General features: G+C 41.8%; 2 protein-coding genes and 1 long non-coding RNA gene across 13 annotated transcripts in view; 1 reads left to right on the plus strand and 2 right to left on the minus strand.

Annotated features, from left to right (window-relative positions):
* The window catches only part of adgrg7.1 (adhesion G protein-coupled receptor G7, tandem duplicate 1), a 92845-nt gene extending 88154 nt beyond the window's left edge, over positions 1 to 4691 (minus strand). For 3 of the 6 annotated variants that reach the window (XM_086006972.1, XM_086006974.1, XM_086006976.1), the window contains exon 1: positions 4539 to 4685. In XM_086006972.1, the coding sequence (XP_085863098.1) occupies positions 4539 to 4650 (112 nt within the window). In that variant the 5' untranslated portion in view covers positions 4651 to 4685. Of the gene's footprint in view, positions 1 to 4538 lie in introns of all 6 variants that reach the window. The other 3 variants (XM_086006971.1, XM_086006970.1, XM_086006975.1) reach the window with 2 other exon arrangements.
* Positions 1 to 10855, plus strand: part of LOC147107719 (uncharacterized) — a 45590-nt gene extending 34735 nt beyond the window's left edge. The window contains exon 3 of the long non-coding RNA XR_015080855.1: positions 10683 to 10855. This is a non-coding gene — a long non-coding RNA (uncharacterized LOC147107719). The remainder of the gene's footprint in view (positions 1 to 10682) is intronic.
* Positions 10846 to 22644, minus strand: part of jagn1a (jagunal homolog 1a) — a 30034-nt gene continuing 18235 nt past the window's right edge. For 5 of the 6 annotated variants that reach the window (XM_086006986.1, XM_086006985.1, XM_086006984.1 and 2 more), the window contains exon 3: positions 10846 to 18289. In XM_086006986.1, coding sequence (XP_085863112.1) covers positions 17827 to 18289 — 463 coding nt within the window. In that variant the 3' untranslated portion in view covers positions 10846 to 17826. The remainder of the gene's footprint in view (positions 18290 to 22644) is intronic. The other variant, XR_015080854.1, reaches the window with a different exon arrangement.

The following is a 22644-nucleotide window of genomic DNA, read 5'->3' on the forward strand; positions in this document are numbered from 1 at the left end:
TCAGTCCTCTGCCGCCATCGCAAGGCCAAACTTATCTCCTCACGATGGTCGACCGCTACACACGCTGGCCTGAGGCAGTACCGCTGACCTCCACCACAACAGCCGAGATCGCCAGGGCGTTCGTTAACACCTGGGTCGCGAGGTTCGGCGTACCGGCCGACATAACCTCCGACAGAGGCGCCCAGTTCACCTCCGAACTCTGGACGGCCACAGCACGCAACCTCGGGGTGACGCTCCACCGAACCACGGCGTACCACCCGCAGGCCAACGGGCTGTGTGAACGCTTCCACAGGTCACTCAAGGCCTCACTCCACGCCAGCCTGCAGGACAGTACCTGGACTGACCGCCTACCGTGGCTGCTACTAGGCCTACGCACCGCGGTCAAGGAAGACCTCCAGTCCTCAGCAGCGGAGTTAGTCTACGGACAACCGCTGCGTGTACCAGGCGAATTCCTCCCGGAGGCTACCACGCCTTGGTCGGCCGAACAGCAGCGGCTCAACTCTTTCTCTTCCGCTCAACAGTTCGCCCCACTTCCGGTCAACCGACACGGCGAACTCGCACCTCACGTCCCGCCAAACTTACAGCAGGCACGCTTCGTCTTCGTGCAACACGACGCGCACCGTGGACCCCTGCGACCCCCGTACGACGGACCGTACGAGGTACTACAAACCGGGGACAAGGTCTTCAAGCTGCGACTCGGCGACAGGGTCGAAACAGTCTCCATCGACCGACTCAAACCAGCACACACAGGACCAGGGGAACAGGTCCCCGTGGCCCGACCTCCAACTAGAGGCCGTCCTGCCAGCAAGCCAGCACAGCCGGCGGCGAACCGCCCGGCCCCACCAACTAGACCGGCGGCCACTCAGAGCCGCTCCGGCAGAACCATTAGACCACCGTCATGACTCGTCCACTCCTCCTAAGCGGATTCTGGGGGGAGCTCTGTGGCGACACGCCACCATTGGACATAATCCGCTCACGGCGGCACGGACAGTTTACGCAGGCGCACTGCCAGCAGCAGCCGCCCCCAGCCGGGGGCCCTTTCCTCCGGCAACTTGTTTCCCGCAGGGACAGGCTGCCAGGAGCACTTCCTGTCTGGGGAGTATTTAAGTGGTTGCGCGGACTTTTCAAGCTCTCTTTTTGCCATGATGTAAATTAAAGCAGTTGTGTTCCATCAACTCTGGTCTCGACTCCCACGTTTGCCACGGTATCTCAACAAGCGCAGAGATGTCAGAGGGTTGTAGGGCTGGAGGAGGTTACAGAGATAAGGAGATCAAAAAATATTTGTATACCAAACAGCAATGTGTACCCTCTCCAGCATGTGGAAAACGAGTTAGCAAATAAGAAACATGAGACGCATGTCCCTGCCTGCAGCAGCCAAATTTAAAGGGACCAGCTACATCTCAGAAATAGATATGAAAAATATAAGGATAAACTCACTGAATTTGTCTAGTTTATCAATTAACTCCCTCCTTTCTATCTTAAATGTCTTGATATCCTATTTGGCCTCTTCTTCTAATGTCATGTCTACCTTGTTAGTCTCCCTGGTAAAAACTGAGATAAAGGCCTGAATTTTAATGCTTTGGTGGGTTGGGAGCTAGGGGGCTCGGAAGTGGTTGGGCAAACCTGATTTGCATTTGAAACCTTTGTTTTCCACCCGCAGCCAGCCAGATGGAGAGGATGGCTGGCTGCGGGCGGGTAGGCCTGTGGCACTAGGCTGCAGAGAGGAGGAACGGAGGGATTGCATGAGGGCCGGGGGCTGATCAGGGGGGCTGGAGGAGGATTGCGTGGGGGCTGGGAGCTGATTGGGGGACTGGGGACTAGTCAGGGGGCTGGGGGAGCATCGGGGGGTAGGGGGGGAGGCATACGTCATCGGGTGGCTGGAGGAGCATCAGTAGGGGAAGAGGGGAGGCCGGGAAGGCGATCGAAGACCTGGGGGGTGAATCGGAGGCCTGGGGGTTGGGATCGGAGGCCTCATGGGGTGTCTCCGATCGTGGTGTGTGAGTTAGGCAGGGATGCTAGATCCAGGAGGTAAGTGTAAAAGGCACTTACATCCTGGATTCAGCAGTCCATGCCTTCCATTAGGTGGTGGGTTTCACAAGGCCTGTAATGCCCGACCAGCCATTGGTAAATTTAAAATGGTGGTTAAATCTGAGGCACGCCAGCTTCATTTTCATATTTAAATTGGCAACCCACCTCCTGGAAGCGGGTTGGCTGCCCGCCCCCTTCCTGCCTCCGGGAAAGTGGGCGGGTTGGAGGCGGATTCTGGTCGGGATTCAGATCTTTAACACTTTACCCTCCTACCCGACCCAAACCACCTTTTTTTGGGGTTAAAATTCCTTCCAAAGTAACTATTTAATGTTTCTGCCACTTCCCTGTCATTATCTGTGAGTTTATCTTGCCCATCCCTTAGTGGAACTATCCCTATCTTAATTTTTCTTCTGTTATTTATCTGTCTATAGTATATTTTACTATTTCTTTTTATATTCTTTAATAATTTCATTTTGTAATTTTGAAATTATGTAAAGTAGCTGATGTAAGGTTCAAAGGTGTAACAGAACACTCGAGTTCAGTGTCGTAAACAAACCTTTGGAGTTCCATTTATGCCATTAAATCGCTCAAGTGTGTCGACTCATGCTTTGTAGCACAGCGCCAGCAATTTTCTCATTGCTGCATTTGAATCACCATCTAATTCAGAAATACTCTTATTTTTCATGTTCTGACTGAAATTTTCAAATGAGTGTATCATTTATTCTTTCTTTATATCGTACCTTTAACACTTGTGCTGTGCCATGAATTTTCATATGCTGGAATCAAACTTGAAGTGTTACATTTTTGGTGTCACTGGAAGTAAGACTACATCCAAGAAATTGATTTGCATTGATTTGCACCAGTGGAGCTACAAATGCCACTTCTGCAAAGCCCACTTTTAATTAACTTTTCTTTAAAGTTTGAAACTAAGATGACCTCCCAGTACTGCACTGTCAGCTCTTTTCAATCAGTAAAAATCTCACTGGCATTCAGAGGCTAATGAGCAGAGTTCTCTGTGCACTCCAATGCATAAAGTCATGGTTCTTTCTTTACGTCGTTCCACAAACACTGCTGATAATATGCGAGATGAAGCAGCCCCGATTTTAACCCTGCCTGCCTGCTGCTACCATGGCTCATAAAGCCGCTTCGTAGGACTACCAATACTGCAGAAGAGCGCAACAATGAAAAATACATGAAGACAAGGAGAAGAATTGACTAACTCATTGAGATGCTCAAAGGAAATGACAGAGTGCGGATAGGTCCAGGGGTGCCTTGCGGTACGCGCCCAGCACCATTGTGCGAACTGTGATGGTAAGTGTGTTTCACAACTTTGTAATCAGGAAAGGACAGATGGCAGATGCCCCAGAGGATGTCAGAGAGTCTCATGACGACACTGCTGATTCTTTAGCTCCAGCCCATGAAGAACAGAAAGTAGGTGCAGTGGCAAAGGCTGCTGAAAAGCAGACTCATTTGGCTCACCATTTTATTTCGAAGCCTTAGCCCATCAAAGAGATGCTCCTCACACCCTAATCCTGCATCTCAATGTCAGCACATTACCTGTTCCCTATTGCCATACAAGAGAACCGTACACCAAACAGACCTTACATAAAACATTCCAGTGATTTGTTACAACTATTTATGAAAACATAATTTGGTTCTGTCACCATGCACACTCTTTGTGCAAGCTTTGTTCCATCCTATTCTAACTCTTTTAAGTGTCACCTGAGGGCATGAGGTCTGAGCTTTAGACGGCTGCTGCAAAATATTATGAGCCTCTTGGGATGAAGGTGGCCCTTCACCCAAGGCCCCTAATTCCTAGGATGGACACAGGACAGGCTGACTCTTTGTCATGGGCTCCTTGGCAGCCTGGTCCTGCTGGGAGCTGATGAAGTGCACCTGTGTTAATCTCACGAGAGGAAGCAACCTGTGAGCACACACACATCAGCTTCTCCACTGATATTAGGAACAGGAAACAGGAATGTACATCACAGAATTAGAAAGGTCCTTACATAACTAGGAGAGAGTCAACCAAATATCCTATAGTCTTTCTGAGATGCTGCCTTGTATACTTTAGTCAGGTTGACGGTGAAATCTCCAGACTGTCCCCTTGGATCAATCATCCTTCATTCAATGTCACCACATTGAGCTGCTCTTGTGAGATCATTGAACCTCTTTCTGCATTGAACCCAAGTCCTGGTGTTGTTGCTGGTAGCACTGACCCTTTCAGACATCTCTGTCCAGGCCTGCTTCATACTGGCCTTCGGGCCACCCTTGCAGGAACGGTTGCTTCTGCCTTGCTCTCACTTCCTCCACTAGGACCTCCAGGGAGGTATCTGAAAAGCGAGAAGCAGCCCTGCAACTCATCTGTGTTCCTCAACAATAATTCCAAGCATGGCAAGGTACTGGAGGACAGTGGCACCAGCATGTACTCCAGCATGAGTCAGCAATTTCAGGAGACAAGGGTAGGGGAGAAAATGAGTCAGGAACAACAAAGCACCTGTACTTCTTACCTGATTTAAACTTGGTCGCAAGCTGCCATAAGCAGGCACCCCAAAGACCTGCGGTAACAAGGCTACAGAAAACTCCAACCAGCACCTTGCGGTCACACTTCAGATGTATCATGTTGATCCTTGTGCCCACTGTTCAACTGTCTTTCTTTAATAAACAAGTTATTAAGTGTAGCTACAAGCTGTTTCTCATAAGTCCTGTTATACATTAACTGCTTCATTTCCCCTCTGATTCTTGAGGTTTCCATCTGATTAAACCAGGAGAAATCTTAAATGATGACCTGCAACCATGTGTTAATATATACACAGCAGTTAGTATCTTCAGATTATTAGACATATCAATACCCTTTTTGCGCAGTTGAGATAAAATCAAATTGGGGCGAGCCTGATAAAAAACATCGACTCTGGACAGTAATCCTTTAGCAGTGAAATATTAACCTTGGTATTTGGTCCCCCAGTAAGAATATCTGGATCTTAATGCTGTGTGGGGCTGTTTCAACCATTCTCTATATGAATCTCTGATATGCTACTGGAGTAACACGAAGCAATCTCAGTCAGCAGTGTCTAACGGTGAATTTAACCTGGATTATTTACGATTAGAATTATTTATATGTGGTGCCAGGACTGTGTAAGAATTCTAGCTCCACACACGTTGTTTGGTGAAGGATGTTTATGTGTGAAAGAAACTTTGGAAATATTTCTATGTCAAATAGAGTTCTTTTATCACAGTTTGCCCACTTTGATTATAGAACAAGTTGATGTAATGCATTCCTAGTTCAATCGTACTCTGCTTCAATTTGTTACTTTCATTTGTAAATCCATCAGCCTGGTACCTTCCCATCTGTGGAGTATTTCAGTCCCAGCCTTTTCAAACGTTCATATAGCAACTTTAGTGCTACTGCAATGTGATTTCTGCTTGGCAGCTGTGGTAAAGTGATAGCATTACTGGAAAGTCAGGTCCAAACTGACTCTGGAGGGAAGCACTGTGGTCTGCATCGGGAGTGTTAATCGTAGAATTTAGCCCTGTAAGTTCTAGAGAAGTTAAAGTTGAACCAGAACTGGAAAATCAGACAACAAAGGAAAAATTAGTTAAAAAAAATTCTGAAGGATATGGAGAATTTTATCTCTGTGACCAAAGTGGCTGAATAAGGGAGTCAAGAACAGTCTAAGAAGAATTATTTTAAAAGATTCCAGGAATAACAATTGGATCTTAAAGAAAGTGGGGGAGGTGGAGAGACAGAGGGGTTTAGGGTGGAAATTCCAAAGCATGGGGCCTAGGCAGCTGAAGGCAAGGTCATCAATAGTTGGCTGAAAGCAGAACTGATGCACAAGAGGCCAGAGTTGGAGGAATGGAGAGTTTGGGAGTGGTTTTAGGGCTGGAGGAACTTACAAACATGGGGAGAGGCAAAGCCATGAAAGGGATTTCACCATGAGAATGCAAATTTTAAATTTGAGGCATTGGGAGCCAATATAGGTCAGCGAGCACAGGGATGGGTGAGCAGGACTTTGTGCAGAATAGGATACGGACAGTAAAGTTTTGGATGAGCTGAAGTTTATGGAGGGTGGAGGATGGGCGGTCAGCCAGGAGAGCATTGGAGTAGTTGAATCTGGAGGTAACAAATGCATGGCAACAGAAGATGGGCTGAGGTAGGCAATGGTGAAGGTGAGTGATGTTATGCAAGTTGAAAGTTGAATAGGATGCCGAGCTTACGACCGTCTGCTTCAACCTGAGGTCAGGGAGGTGAATGGAATCAGTGGCAAAGGCAAGAAGTTTGTGGCAGAGGCTGAAGAGGATACCTTCGGTCTTACCAACAGTTAACTGGAAGAAGTGGCAGCTCATCTAAGACTGGAGGTAGTGGAGTGGTTGAGAGAAGTGGTAGAGAGGTAGAGTTGGGTTCATTAGCATACATGTGGAAGCTGATTCCATGTCTGCAAATGATGTTGCCAAGTGGCAGCATGTAGTAAAGGAAGACAAGGGAGCCAAGGATAGATCCTTGGGGGGCCCTGGAGGTAAAGGTGTATGTACATAAGGATTGGGACTTATTTAAAAATCAGTGGGAAATAACAAAAATGACTTAAAAGCAATGAGGAAATAAAATGCAGATTGACAATAGCAAAAGCAATTATTTTAACAGTATAAAGTAGGTGGATCATTTAGGAACAAATAAGTCTTTTAAGGAACAAGTTGGATAGAGGTATCATGGTAAATATATGAACAGCAGATATATTGAGCTAATTCTTTGTAATTGTCTTCAAAAAAGGCTGTAAACAAATCTAGGCAGAATGGAATTGTCTGAAGGACCCCCATGATGAAAAAAGTGCATTGTCAGAAACTCCTTAAGAGTTCATAATGTTCTACAGGCATTAGAAGCACTTTATAATGGTTTGAGTAGCCAAAACGCATAATGTAATAGAAGCAAAACATCTCCCAAAACTTTTTAGATTTTACCTGCGATCATCTGAGGATCCCTTTAAATACGGCTGGACATGGCCATCTCCCAACACATAGTTTGTGGGCAATTTGAGGAACTGGCACTAGCAATGCAAGTAGAGACCAAAATGGCATTCAGGTCCTGCCTCAATTTAAATGTGTTAATTAGGCTACCACCTGTTTCCGGCAGTAGCGCTGGCCATGTAAATCGAGGCCTGCTCAAAAGTGGTATCGGGCCAGTTGGGGAGTTATTTTTAAAAACTTGACCCACTACCACCCTGTTTATACTGAAAAACAGGGCAGTTGTGACATTTTTTTTCTTATCCACGTTTTTAAACTGTTGTCTCTGTTGATTACAACAATTCCACATCACTTATGTCGTTACATTGTTTGGTTTCAAAATATATTTTTGAATGCAGTGGGTGACATGCCATTGAAACCATTTCAATTTGTAATACTTAAATCACAAGTGAAAAGCTGAGACAAATTTAAATCCTAAATGTTCAACTTCAATGTTTTCTTGTGAACATCGTGAGAACTGACAACCTCCAATCTTCAGAATTATTTTATGGACTATATATGACAAAACCTCAATGCACAAAGGAGAACATGGAATCATGGCCTGTATTTTCCGATGCCTACAGGTAGGTACGCGCTGTGTACACACCCGTAGGGACATCGGAAATTCCGGTTTCAGGCATGCGAAGCGCAGGCACTGAAAACTGGCATTTCTGAACTGTCAAGAATGCTCGACAGATTGGACGCCTGCCCTGGAGAAGGGCCTCTGCGAGTGGAGAGTTCCGCTTTCTGGAGAACCTCCGCCCGCTGAAAACACTTCAAAATCATACGCCTGGTAAAAGCAGGCATAAGGCCTGCTTTTACCAGCATAAGAGTTGAAAAAAGTAAAAAAAATAAAAATTTTCACTCATTTATAATTTAAAAATATTTTTAAAAAAGGTAAGTTTATTTTTAGCCCCGTAAAAAACTTTAATTATTCTTTTCAAAAAATTACATTGTTTAAAATATTTAATTCAATGGAATTTTAACTCATTTTAAAAACATGATGGCTTTTTAAAAAATGTATTTAATGTTTTGATGTGTTTTTGGAGTGATCTCCATTCATACTTTTGACAGGTCTATCTGTCAAAAGTATGAAGGGAGATTCCCTTCTCCTATTGGCTGGCCTGGCCCACGCGATCCCAGGAATGCTTGCGAACCGCCTGCGCCCCTGGGATAGGTGGGCCCTGCACATTTCGACTGTGGAGAGGCCCAGGATCAGAAGTGTCTGGACCTCGGGAGCCCTCGGGTAAGAGCATAGATTTTTTTCCGATGGGAGGCATCCGCACGCAGGAAGCCTCCTATCGGAAATTACGGGCCAATATTTCAAGTTTTGTATTACATGAATGTTGTTTGAATGTATGGGGTCTCTTGGTTTATAATGCTTGAATATAAATTGGTTAGGAAAATATGTTGCGTTGCGACTTTTTATCTCCTGTTCCATTACTCTGTATACACTTATTTTTGGTGGGATTTTTATTTCACGTATTTTTGAACTTTTAATTCCCACTCAATAAAGTAACCAGCTCCTTGGTCTCTATCAATACTGCTCTAGAACTGGTCACTAGGAAAGGTACAAAACTGACCCAAAATAAGTCATGTCCAATTTTTCTGTGGGATAAATGCCAAATCTCAATTTGGCACCTCATCCTGATGGCATGATGAAGTAGAATGCCAGACTGCAAATACCAGTCAACCGCCCCTAATATTATGCTATGGTTACCACAGTAATCATTGATAGATAGCAAATTATCTGATTCATAAATATATTTAAATATAATTTTTTCTCTCTCCAGTAGTTTCCTGCTTTTTTTGCGTTAAGTATTCTCTCTTTTTATGTAATAGCCAAACCAGAAATTACTTTGACTTAAAAACAAGTTAATCTTCTTGGTGGTATGAAAACATTTCAGTAGGGTCACCTTCCCTGCAAGGCTACTCCAAAGACATCAATTATCAGTCTCCCTCTGCAGCACCACTGCTACAAACTAGTGAGGATCTCTGGCTGGTCTGATGCCATTACATCCTCTGCAAAGGAGCCACTTTGGATGCTTCCCATAACTGATGCCAATGGAGTATTAGAAAAGACATTTCCCCAAGACTCTTCTATAAAAAGGGAGGGGGGAGGGCAGTAGCAGAACTTTGAATCAAAAATACTTAACTTTCCTTCACCTTTAAGCAAATAGCATATACAAAGTCATCTCCAGATAAACCCGATTCAAAGAATTAGACTGGCAGCATCTATGAAGAGAGAAACAGTTAACGCTTTAGACTGATCTTTTTTCAGATCGGTTTCTCTCCACAGATGCTGCCTGACCTGCTGAGTATTTCCAGCATTTTCTGTTTTTATTTGATTTCCAGCATCTGCAGTGTTTTGCTTTTGTAAAAGAATTAGACTATCAATTTACTCTATTCTTCTGAATCTTGATCCAAAAATACAAATATAAACCCAAAGTAAACACTGTATCTACATTCTTAGCACCCAATATGCTGAGGTCAATGCATGCACTTCACCTGCAGATAGCAGCCCCTCTTCCAAATCAAAAGATCATTTACTCATGGAAATAAAATGTAAATTTGGAGTCAATTATATTGAAAGTCGCTGGGTTGAGGAATTTATGAAAAATATATGCACACACACACACGGAATGCTTATTAAATTATCTTTTTAAAGATAACATTGAACACATTACAATTGATTACCAGTCTAACAGCTGGCCAGCTAGTTAAAATATACCCCAACACACTACTGCAGTCAGCTCCATAACCCCTCCCACTGAGTGTGTCCCTTTCAATATCAGGAGTACTTCCTGTTTGAACTAAAATATATATTTTTACAACGAGGGGAAAAATTAAATTCTGCAGAGCTCTTTGAAAGAGGCTCTGGGATAAGATCTTTAAAATGAAAGCTAAAAATCAGATTTCATAGTGAATAGGTTTGTGTACGCTTTTTTTTGTAGAAAATGGTACAGAGTAATTCTGCAGCATGAAATGCCTGAAGGGGGCGTGCATTGTAGGAAACACAAGCAAGGGTTGAGGCAGGGCAGAAACGGAGAATCACAAGAAAGGTTTTTGAAGTAGACGGGCTGAAAGATGTGCGCATCCGAGTAGATAAAAGTAAAGCTCTGCCTGCACTGAACCTGAAAACAAAACGAGTTTAAATTGCTGAATTTTAAATTTTTTAGCGAAGGTGGGGTTAGAATGTCATTCATATCCAGCACCAGCAATGACCATTCCATTTCCCAGACTTTAGCCTTGTGGCATTTCAATTAGTTAACAATTAAAGTGGCATGTGTAAGGCCAAATTTGCATGATGCACTTGATACTTTACAATTTTTTCAACATTACTCAGACACCACTTCAGAGGACAATCATATTTAGGATTGAGATGTGGAGAAATTTCTTCACTGAGAGGATTGTGAATCTTTGGCATTCTTTACCCCACAAGGCTGTGGATGCACAGTCGTCAAGTACATTCAAGGCTAAGATCAATAGATTTTGGACTCTAAGGAAATCAAGGGATATGGGGATTGGGTGGGAAAGTGGAGTTGAGGTCGAAGAGCAGGCAAAATTTAATTGAATGATGGAGCAGGCTCGAGGGGCCGATTGCCTACTTCTACTCCTAATTTTTATGTACTTCTATCTGGCTTTGTGAATTGCAGATCAAGGGTGCCTAAACTAATTTCTGCTGGAGAACAGCAATATGACCAAGACCTACATCCACAGGCCAGACTGAAATCCAACCTCAGGTCCTTTGAGGAGAATAGATAATCTTGTAACATACTGGACTATCCCATCCTAATGTCGATACTCCAATAAACCCAATTTGACATGAGCTTTTTTATTTTTTCATATGCATTTATCACATAAAGTAGATCAGATACAAGCAAGTGGAACATTCATGTTAGTGATATGTATATTCAATAAACAAGCAAAGTGTATACATACATTCCAGCCTAACAAATTAAAACTTTAAATTATTCACATTCACCCACAACAGTATAAAATTACAACAGATAACAATTCATTACCATTTTTAGCATACATGACTAAAAAGCAAAGCATTACAGTGCACTTTAATATTATAGATGATACACATTTTCAAAGTGGGGAAAAGACAGTAATTCAGACATTAGAAAATAGTACACTACACGCACCATTAAAGGGAGGAGGCTGTGTTTCTCAAGGATCTACCGGCTGTTTTTATAAGGATCGTTAAAGGCAGTTTTAATTACCAATTTGAAAACCTACTTTTACAAGATGTTTGTTAATTTCTATTTCTTTGAATCTAAAACTGAAAATTAAAAAAAGGGACCTCAAAAAGAACTGCTAAATTCAGTAAAAATCAATTATTTGGAACATTTATTTAATTCCCTCCATGTCCCTTCTCCACCTATCCCACCCCGCCAAAAAGAATGTAAAGGGAATATCAGGATATGGGTTGGTTCTAATGCCATACCATTCCACTAGCTTGTCAGCATTTACTATCCAGGGACACACAAGAAGAATGAGGTACCGGAGGGCTCCTGGCACTAATAAATTTATACTATGAGAATAGTTTAGGAACTATGAAGATATTTTACATCTCTACTTCTGTGCAATCATAAATAAAAGGTTTTTTAAAAATGTAACAATGGAAGAAACTGTGCCCAGGGCAGCAGAGAACTGATAAAATCCCCACTCATGAAGCTGATGTTTATAGATCATTCAAGCACATATACACCCTTAATGTCACTCCAGGCACCACTTCTAAACAAAAGCAGCACTACCTTAACGGATTATCTTTTCCACTGCTGAAGTTAACAAAGTAACAAATTCTGAAAAACCTGTTGGTACCTTTCATATACTCTCTTAAAATTCTGAAACATTTAAATAATAGTTACTGCTTCAAAGCAGAAGTAATTTCATGAGGTTGAACGGTTCTCAGCAGCTGTAACTGAATCAAACATATAGATGTGACAGAATGTTATTTTTCCAAATTATTTCTATTTCTAAATGCAATTCCATTTCAATGCATAAAGAGAGGAGATACTTCCAGTATTTTTTTCTAGGTTACATTCATAGCATAGGTTACGTTGATTCAAAGGCAAAACTAAATCCCCGTTTTAAAATTGAGAACTTCCAGATATATTCAAGTACACTGTAATTTGAAAACATTTTAATCCTTGCTAGCAATTTCATCTAATCAAAGGATGAAGGTACACACTTTTTATATAAAAAATGATACTTCAGATATGTTGTAATTTCTAGGTGAAAATTAGCTGTTGATTTAAGACACATTCTTCTAACACGATTTTTACACCAAATGGTGTTAATTTGGTATGAAACTCTGAATGTGGAAGAACTGAATCTCACGGATTTCATTTCAGCACCTCTTCCCAAATGCACTCAAGTGAGAATAGATAAACATCACAATTTACATTCAACCCATCCTATATTTACTGATCAGCATACGTTTGACCCTTCGGGTGAATGGATCTACATCAGTTAATAGATATTACAGGAATGCAAATTGATTGGCTGTTTCCATTTTTTTTTATTTAAACAGATTTAGACTACCATTGCAAATGCACAAGAACAAACATACTTACAAACATCAAGTAGCATTGAGTTCTGAAGGAAACTAGGACACCTAAGCGTGCAAGTAAAATCTGGCTGCCCCAAATGACATTGTTTAAAGCACCTCAATCTCTCAGCCACATGAATACAACAGCAGCACTAATATGTGGAGCTTTAAAAAAACTCATCTGGAAAAGAGCTCATTTGCAAAAAAAAAAATGTTGTATTTGAATGTTATACATGGAGAGGATGTCAATGTAATCATCCACAATAAGGTCATGGATGACAAGGGCCTAGTTTGTGTGTAAACATACTTCCTGGAAAGAAATGCGAAGAGGGATGGTGACTGATCTGCTGGCAAAGTCCAAGTGGTAGATAGAGTGAGCGGGATGGGTAACAGGTTGACCCTCAGCGGGCACACTGGGTGGGAAGGTCAGCAAGAGGGGGGGATGGGATAGTTGGGATTACTGCTCCCTTGACCATTTACAGGAAACTTTGAGATCCGGCACCGACGGGACCGAGCTGTTGCCGTCCCATCAAAATTGCCGGACACACCAGCGCTAATGTTGAAACGGAGATTTTGAGTTCCGTATCTGGCAACAAACCCTGTTGCTTAGCAACAGCTTCTAAAGTCAGCCGTACCTTGCAAGCGTCTCTGTAGCTTAGCAACAGCTTCAGCGAGACCTTGCAGAGCCTGACTGGTGGAAAAAAAGCAACGAGAAGGAAAAAAACCTAACGAAACGGCTCTTGATTTTTGCCGGTGGATCGAGCATTCCAGACAGTTAACCTCCGGATAAACCAGTTTCCTGTAAATCCTTTCTTAGTTGGCTGGCAACCACTTGCATTGGCCATTGTAAAGGGATGAACTGGAGCAGAGGAATTTTCCCCCCAGGAATAGAAACTACCTCTGCAAACACTCTATCTAGAGTTGTCTTTCCGAGTAGTGGTGGTCTTTATTTTTAAAAAAACACAAAATGCTGGCTAGTATTCTCCTTTTCCTGTCCTCATCTGAAGGTATTGGCTTCTGCTGGGATACATTTCATGGGAACTTTTTAGTGCCTCATCCCAAACACCGTTCTTTGTTTATAAGCCTAAACAGATTGTGTTGCACTCCCTTTACCAACGAAGCCATTGAGGGACGTTTTATGCCCTACTCCAGTTTAGCATGACTCTACACATCAGAATTCCAAGTTGAAATGACTCAAAGTTTAAACAGATTTACTGAATTATTCAGGAAAACATCATGTAAAACCAGTAAATTTGAAGTACTGAACAGTGCACAAAACAGTTTATAATCTTTTGGTGAGCTCCAGTTGTGAAAATCAAAGCAAGATACACTTAATTTAACAGTTGAGGTCCTAAAGCCCAAGGTCATTGCTATTGATCTTCTTTAAAAAAAAAAGGAAATAGTGCTGTAACTGAAGATAGCAGTTTACAGTACAGGAGGTCGTCATTCAGCCCATCGTGTCTGTGCCAGCTCTTTGCTACAGTATACCAAAACTAACCCCACTGCCCTGCTCTAATCTCAGCCTCCCCATCTTCTTCTGCTTCAAATATTTACAGGAAACTTTGTGATATCCGGCACCGACGTGTTGCCGATCTATCAAAACTGCCGGACATACAAAGTTAATGTTGAAGCATACGGAGGTTTTCATCTCCGTATCCGACAACAAACACTGTTGCTTAGCAACAGCTTCTAAAGAGTCGGCTGCAGCTGCAAGCGTCTCTAGCTGAAGCTGTTGCGATAGCTACAGACCTTGCAGTGCCTGACTGGGAAAAAAAAACGAACGAGAACTAAAAAACAGCTCCTGATTTTTGCCGTTAGATTGAGTATTCCGGACATACAACTTCCGGATAAACCAAAGTTTCCTGTATCTAATTTCCCCTTAAAAGATGCAATGACCTCAATCTCAACCACTCCTAATTGTAAAGCATTCCATGTTCTAACTCTACATTAAAAAATATTCTCCTTATAACCTCATTCTTTTAGTGACAATTTTAAATTGATGACCCCCTCATCACTGCCCGAGGAAATGGTCTTTCCCCATTCAACCCATCAAAATTCTTCATAATTAAAAAAACTTCTATTTAATTTTTTCTTAACTAGTCCCAGGGATTCTCCTCATAACTATGGTTTATCATTCCTGGTATCATCCTGGTGAATCTACACTGTGCACTATGACTTTAATGTCCTTTCTATAATGGTATCCAAAACCATACACGGTATGCTAAGTGTGGCCTAACCATTGCCGTGTACAAATTTATCACTAACTCTTTGCTCTATGCCTCGATTTATAAAGCCCAAAAGCTACTGGCCTTTCTAAGGTTTTATCATTCGCACTTGGAAGAAATTGTTGCGCATTTGTTCACCCACATTCTTCAGCTTATTTCCAATGTGTATATACTGCCATTCCGTCTCTTTCCTCCCAAAATGTAATTCTGCACACGCCTCTGTATTAAATTACAACTCCCATCAGTCTGCTCATTCTGCAAACCTATGTCCTCTTCTCGTCTTTTACACTGCTTTTCTGTTTGCTAAACCTGCTATTGTGAGGGAACCAGGGTCAAACCTGTGATGCATAGCGAAATTTAAGAACAAATATCTATACATGATTCTTGGGCTGCTGAATACTGACACTGATAACTGCAATGTAGGCAAACTTTCAAAAGGGAGGAAAATTCAATTTATATTGTATGTTGTAGAGATGGTTAAGCAGCCAAGGAATATTCAGCATTTATTAGACTATGGCAATAACTAATATAATCCTTTGCTCAAAACTTATACAGGAAACTTTGTTATATCCGGCACAGACGGGACCGAGCTGTTGCCGATCTATCAAAACTGCCGGACTTACAAAGTTAATGTTGAAGCATCTGTATCTGACAACAAACACTGTTGCTTAGCAACAGCTTCTAAACAGTCGGCCTGTACCTTGGAAGCGTCTCTGTAGCTTAGCAACAGCTTCAGAGAGACTTTCCAGAGCCCGACTGTTGAAAACAAAGCCACGAGAAGAAAAAAAACCTAACAAAACGGCTCCTGATTTCTGCCGGTAGATCGATGTTTCCGGACATACAACCTCCGGATAAACCAAAGTTTCCTGTATTTCCACTAACTGTCAATTCTGAACAGAGCTATCTGCTCCATTTAATTAGTGATAGTAACGTAGCTAGATCAGGCACAGAAATCAAAGTATAGTGAAACTTTATTAGAAACGATAAGGAGGAATTACTTTGCCATCCTATCAGGAGTTCAACATACTGAGATCTGAATTCTCTGAAACATTTTAGCAAGACCGGGGGGGGGGGGCGGGGAAGAACTGGGAAGACAAAGAAAGATGGCAAGTTTGTTACAACAGGTTTATAATAACTGTTTGTACTATAGAGTTAAAAAGGGCATTAATAAGTAATCCAAGTTTTGCAACAACAACCCTCCCCCAAATTAAATATTTGCCAAATTAACTGATAAAAAGGACAAGCTGATCAACGATATCTACATAAAGACTTATTTGTGTGACGACTCAATTTTATTCATAAAGCACAAACACATACCATGTGGATCGCAAACAAGTTACACCGTTTACATCAAAAGTCCACTTCAGTTATGTTACACCAGGGCAAAAACAGTGCGACAATAATTCCGGTGTAACACTTTTGTTGCAAACAGAAGCTGAAAACCAGAAGAAATTAAATCCATTTGACTCCTACTTGCAAATAAAACACAAATGTTGCTCAATTCAGAATAAACTAAGTCCAACATTTTCATGGGTTTCACTTTTCCTACAACTAAATGTGAAGCTCCTAGCCTTAAAGCCACCTGTGGGACAGCCAAATCTGCAGTGATTAAAAACCCAACACATGCTTCCCATAATGATCTATCCCTCCTGCTCAGCAGTGTGAGTACATTCAAGAGAGTTTGATCGATTTTGAGATATTAAGGGAATCAAGGGATATGGGGATAGGGCGGTAATGTGGAGTTGAGGTAGAAGATCAGCCATGATCTTACTGAATGGTGGAGCAGGCTCGAAGGGCCGACTCCTGCTCCTATTTCTTGTGAAACCATTGCAGGTATGCTGACAGTTTTTGCAGTTCCCAGAGGCCAAAGGTTATATATGTATCACACACTTTAAGATCTGTCTTCCTATTGTATATAGTGTACACATGGCCAACTAACTTTTCCTACACTAGTGCCGATTATAAAGAAAAGCACAGGACACACAATGTACAGAGGGCTTAAAATGTTGATCTTTTAAAAAAAGAACACTGACTAACTTATGTATTTTACACTTAAGATCATGAGATCCAAAATATACAACACACAGATGATTTATACATGCAATATTACAGCTAAGTATTAACAGACTGCACAATGAGCAGGTGCTACGTCCAAAATGAAATGAGTTATGCAATGCAACTTCAAAACTATATACAAAAGAACTGTCAGAAAAGGGTTAAATGTACAGTACTCTTATTTTGGTCTTTAAAGAAATTGTTAGCACATAACTAATTTAACTCTTGACACAAACATTAATAGTTCAATTAATTTGGGATGCTATCACATTAAGTTTTGAAAGAAAATAGTTGGCTTGCCCTTAAAGGGTTAAACAAGCCTTGTTGGCCCGGACATTAGATTTAAATAGTCTGTATGCGGCTTAGTAGCACAAGTCTCAGCGCTGTGTAACACTCGAGTCTCCCAGCCACACACCTCATCATGTTTACTCAATTTTAGGAAGACTAAATGATGTAAGAATTCATAATCTTACAGCAGCATTTCACAGTACGTAAAACCAACAATGAAACCATCTGTTTTTCCTCTTGAAAAACACTACCTATGGTAATCATGATGTATCTACAGGAAATACAACTATAAGATCTTTGGTTTGGACAAATCAGGTTCAATGTTTGGAAACACTTTTGAATTTACTGCATTCCTCAGCAGCTTAGTGACTGTATATCATATTTTTTTTAAAGGAGCATCAACTATCACACTGACATCCACAGCTTGGAATAACATTAGCATCAGATGTCCTGGGGAGGCTTACCACGGTCAGTTTTACTTTGTGTGAAAACAAAAGCACTAGAGTAGAAAGAAGGTAATAAAAACAAAAACAGCCTACACAAGACAATCTGCAGCATTTAAGCCCGAGACTATCATATTTACTGGACTGATGCAGTCCCATTATATTCACCGTAGTTCATAAACTAGCTGAGCCTTCTAATTCACAATCCAAAGGGTCTTTCGTCTGCAGACTATTTCTTCTTCTTTTCCTGTGTGGAGGTAAACCAAGAGTCCAGTAATTTTTTGCTGTAGTAGATCTGCCAGCCATGCACTTGCACTGCAATAACCAAGACCAAGTACATGACAGCTACAGCAGAAAAGCCAAAGATGAAACGGTAGGCCTTGCCATGCCGGTAGAGCTGCTGTGCCATGGGGAACATTTCCATGCTGCCATAAATGAGAGGGGCAATGGAGAAAAGCCCTGCACTGATCATGGAAAGCACAAGATAACTGATGTTGTTACGAGGGAAGGATACGAAACCGAAGATAGATGGTATGATGCTCAGCAGGTACGGGTATTCCCATTGGTATGGCATAGCTATCAGGTCATGCGACACCAACTTCATGTGACTGACAATAACCTGAAGAGTGAGCAGTGTCCAGATTACGAAGTGAGCAATTATCAGCTTCTTGATCTCAGACTTCAGAGTTACACTGGAATTGGAAGAACAGAAATACAATTTTAAATTCATTTTCATCCCTACAGGTAAGCATTCCAGATTCTGAAATACAAATGGCTTTACATCTTATCTGCTAAAAGTAGAGCTATTAGAATACAGTGGGGCCCTTAGATTAATGGTATAACTCATCTTCATACTATTATACTGCCCCATGGAATGTTATAGTCTTGTCCCACCGTTTCCCAGATGGAGACTTTGAGTCACTATCCAGGTTACTTGTGTAGGATGCTTTTCTGCAGGAAAGGTGATCAAAATAAATGTATTTTTGAAGCTAAGCTCTCCTGTTATATAGCTAAAAAAAATTACATTTTTATATAGTGCCTGATTATCTCTCAAGGCACGCCACATACAATTAATTACTTTGAAGTCCAGTGACTTGTGTAAATAAGCCATTTTTGGCTTAATATCTCAAACTGCATTGAAAGACCAATTCATCTGTTTTCGGTGGTGTCAAGGGAAGAATGTTAAAACACTGGGAAAATGTCCTGCTCTTTAATGGCCATCTGAACCATCAGATTAGGCAAGCAGGGCCTCAGTTTAGCACCTTATCTGGGGGACTGCACCCCCAACAATGCAGCATTCCCTCAGTACTGTAGTAGAGTCATAGCCTGAATTAGATGCTCAATATAGCAGTGCTTGAACACAATCTTCTGTATCAGAGGCAAGGCTGTTACTAACTAAGCCAAGTGAATATTCAGCTTACAGATGCACTAACAAAGGCCTGGGTGCAGATCCCTTTGGAGGGGTGGGGGAAACATATGCAGGAATGGCAAACAAAAATGCTCAGAAAAAAATTAAACATAATCTGGGGCAGCATTGCAAGCTGGACCTACAACATAATGCACCACAAAACACAGTCAGATACAGGTTCACACTTGCACCTCCAACATAATAACTGATCTGAATCACTGAAGAGGGCACTGAACAGAAGCCAGGTACCGTACCTTCCTGTAGGGTAAAATGAAGGTATGTCACACTGGACACTCTTACACACCATCTAGCAGTCAATTAAAATGCAGTATTGACAGATCTGAAGTAAATCACCCATCTCACTCTCTTGATCAGGAATGATGCATGGCATAGGAATACCACAACAGGTTATGGGGAAGGGGATAAGATGCTAGGGCTGTAGAGAGGGCTTTAAACTAATTAGTGGGGGGGAGGTTTCTAGAGAGAAAATAATAGAAATGACAACAGTGAAGGCCATAGACTTAGGTAGCAGTGGGGGAATTAAAAAACAGAACGTGTCAGGAAGGGACAGGAGGTATGGAGTAAAAAGTAAAGTACTAAAAGGGGAAAAAACAGGAACTAAGTGTTACAAAACATATTTGAAAGTTCTTTATCTGAATGCACGTAGCATTCGTAACAAAATGAACGAGTTAACGGCACAAATAACGACATATGGGTATGATCTTGTGGCCATTACAGAAACATGGCTGCAGGGTGACCATGACTGGGAATTAAACATACCAGGTTATTTAACAATCAGGAAGGACAGGCAGGAAGGGAGGGGAGGTGGGGTGGCTATGTCAATAAAGGAAGGAATCACTATAATAGAGAAATGATATTGGGTCAAAGGAGCAGGATAGTGAAACAGTTTGGGTGGAGATAAGGAATAATAAGGGGAAAAAAACACTAGTGGGTATAGTCTATAGGCCTCTGAACAGTTGCAACTCTGTTGGACGGAGTATTAATCAGGAAATAGTTGAGGCTTGTAATAAGGGAACAGCTATAATTATGAGGGATTTTAATTATCATATTAACTGGACAAATCAAATTGGGCAGAACAGCCTTGAGGATGAGTTCATTGAGTGTATTAGGGATGGGTTTCTTGAGCAGTATGTAACTGAACTGACCAGGGGGCAAGCAACCTTAGATTTGGTCCTGTGTAATGAGACAGGATTAATTAAAAATATGTCCTAGTAAAGGATCCCCTTGGAATGAGTGACCATAACATGGTTGAATTCCATATTCAAGTAGAGGGTGAGAAGGTTGGATCTCAAACAAGCGTGCTGAGCTTGAATAAAGGAGACTATGAAGGTATGAGAGTGGAATTGATTAGAGTGGACTGGGAAAATAGATTAAAGGGTAAGACGGTACATGATCAGTGGTGTACATTTAAGGAGTTATTTTACAACTTCCAAAAAATATATATTCCACTGAGGAAAAAAGGGCGTAAAAGAAAAGATAGCCATCCGTGGCTAAGTAAAGTAATTAAGGATAGTATCCGACTAAAAACAAGAGCATATAAGGTAGCCAAATCTAGTGGGAGGATAGAAGATTGGGAAGTCTTTAAAGGACAGCAAAAAATAACTAAAAGATTGATTAAAAAAGGGAAGATAGATTATGAAAGTAAATTAGCAAAAAATATAAAAACAGACAGCAAAAGTTTCTATAGTTATATAAAAAGAAAAAGGGTGGCTAAAGTAAATGTTGGTCCCTTAGAGGATGAGACCGGGAAATTAATGGTGGGAAACATGAAGATGGCAAAAACGCTGAACAATTATTTTGTATCAGTCTTTACGGTAGAGGACACTAAGAATATCCCAACACTGGACAAACAGGGGGCCCTGGGGGGGGGGGAGGAGCTAAATACGATTAAAATCACTAAGGAAGTGGTACTTGGTAAAATAATGGGACTCAAGGCGGATAAATCCCCTGGACCTGATGGCTTGCATCCTAGGGTCTTGAGGGAAGTGGCGGTAGGGATTGTGGATGCATTGGTAATAATTTTCCCAAACTCCCTGGACTCAGCAAAGGTCCCGGCAGATTGGAAAACTGCTAATGTAACACCCTTATTTAAAAAGGGTAGTAGGCAGAAGGCTGGAAACTATAGACCTGTTAGCCTAACATCTGTGGTTGGTAAAATGTTAGAGTCCATTATTAAGGAGACAGTAACGGGACATTTGGATAAACATAATTTAATAGGACAAATTCAGCATGGTTTCATGAAGGGGAAGTCATGTTTGACAAATTTGCTTGAGTTTTTTGAAGTAGTAACATACAGGGTGGATAAAGGGGAACCAGTGGACGTAGTGTATTTAGACTTCCAAAAGGCATTTGACAAGGTGCCACACAAAAGATTATTGCTCAAGATAAAAAATCACGGGATTGGGGGTAATATTCTGGCGTGGGTGGAGGATTGGCTCTCTAACAGAAAGCAGAGTTGGGATAAATGGTTCGTTCTCAGACTGGCAACCAGTAACTAGTGGTGTTCCGCAGGGGTCAGTGCTGGGTCCCCAACTCTTTACAATCTATATTAACGATTTGGAGGAGGGGACCGAGTGTAACATATCAAAGTTTGCAGATGATACAAAGATGGGACGGAAAGTAGTGAGTGAGGAGGACATAAAAAACCTGCAAAGGGACATAGACAGGCTAAGTAAGTGGGCAGAGATTTGGCAGATGGAATACAATACTGGAAAGTGTGAGGTTATGCACTTTGGCAGGAAAAATCATAGAGCAAGTTATTATCTTAATGGCAAGAAACTGGAAAGTACTGAAGTACAAAGAGATCTGGGGGTCCTGGTGCACGAAACTCAAAAAGTTAGTATGCAGGTGCAGCAAGTGATCAAGAAGGCCAATGGAATGTTGGCTTTTATTGCTAGGGGGATAGAATATAAAAACAGGGAGGTATTGCTGCAGTTGTACAAGGTATTGGTGAGACTGCACCTGGAATACTGCATACAGTTTTGGTGTCCATACTTAAGAAAAGACATACTTGCTCTCGAGTCAGTACAAAGAAGGTTCACTCGGTTAATCCCGGGGATGAGGGGGTGGTCATATGAGGAGAGGTTGAGTAGATTGGGACTCTACTCATTGGAGTTCAGAAGAATGAGAGGCGATCTTATTGAAACATAAGATTGTGAAGGGGCTTGATCGGGTGGATGCGGTGAGGATGTTCCCAATGATGGGTGAAACTAGAACTAGGGGGCATAATCTTAGAATAAGGGGCTGCTCTTTCAAAACTGAGATGAGGAGAAACTTCTTCACTCAGAGGGTGATAGGTTTGTGGAATTTGCTGCCCCAGAAAGCTGTGGAAGCTACATCATTAAATAAATTTAAAACAGAAATAGATAGTTTCCTAGAAGTAAAGGGAATTAAGGGTTACGGGGAGCTGGCAGGAAATTGGACGAGTCTAGGTTCGGAATGGTCATGGCCCTGTGGGTAGTGGAGTGGGCCCAGGGGCCGTGTAGCCTGGTTCTGCTCCTACTGTGTTCTAATTCTGTGTTAGATTTCAGGAGATGGTTTTATTCCTGTTCCTGGCTGGGGTGGAGATCGCCTGAGGGACAGAGTGATCTCCTGGACGAGTTTCGATCGCCTAGATGG

This window comes from Somniosus microcephalus, chromosome 14 (assembly GCF_052327205.1).
Source record: "Somniosus microcephalus isolate GS21.2 chromosome 14, FLI_Smic_1.0, whole genome shotgun sequence".
Lineage (NCBI taxonomy): Eukaryota > Metazoa > Chordata > Chondrichthyes > Squaliformes > Somniosidae > Somniosus > Somniosus microcephalus.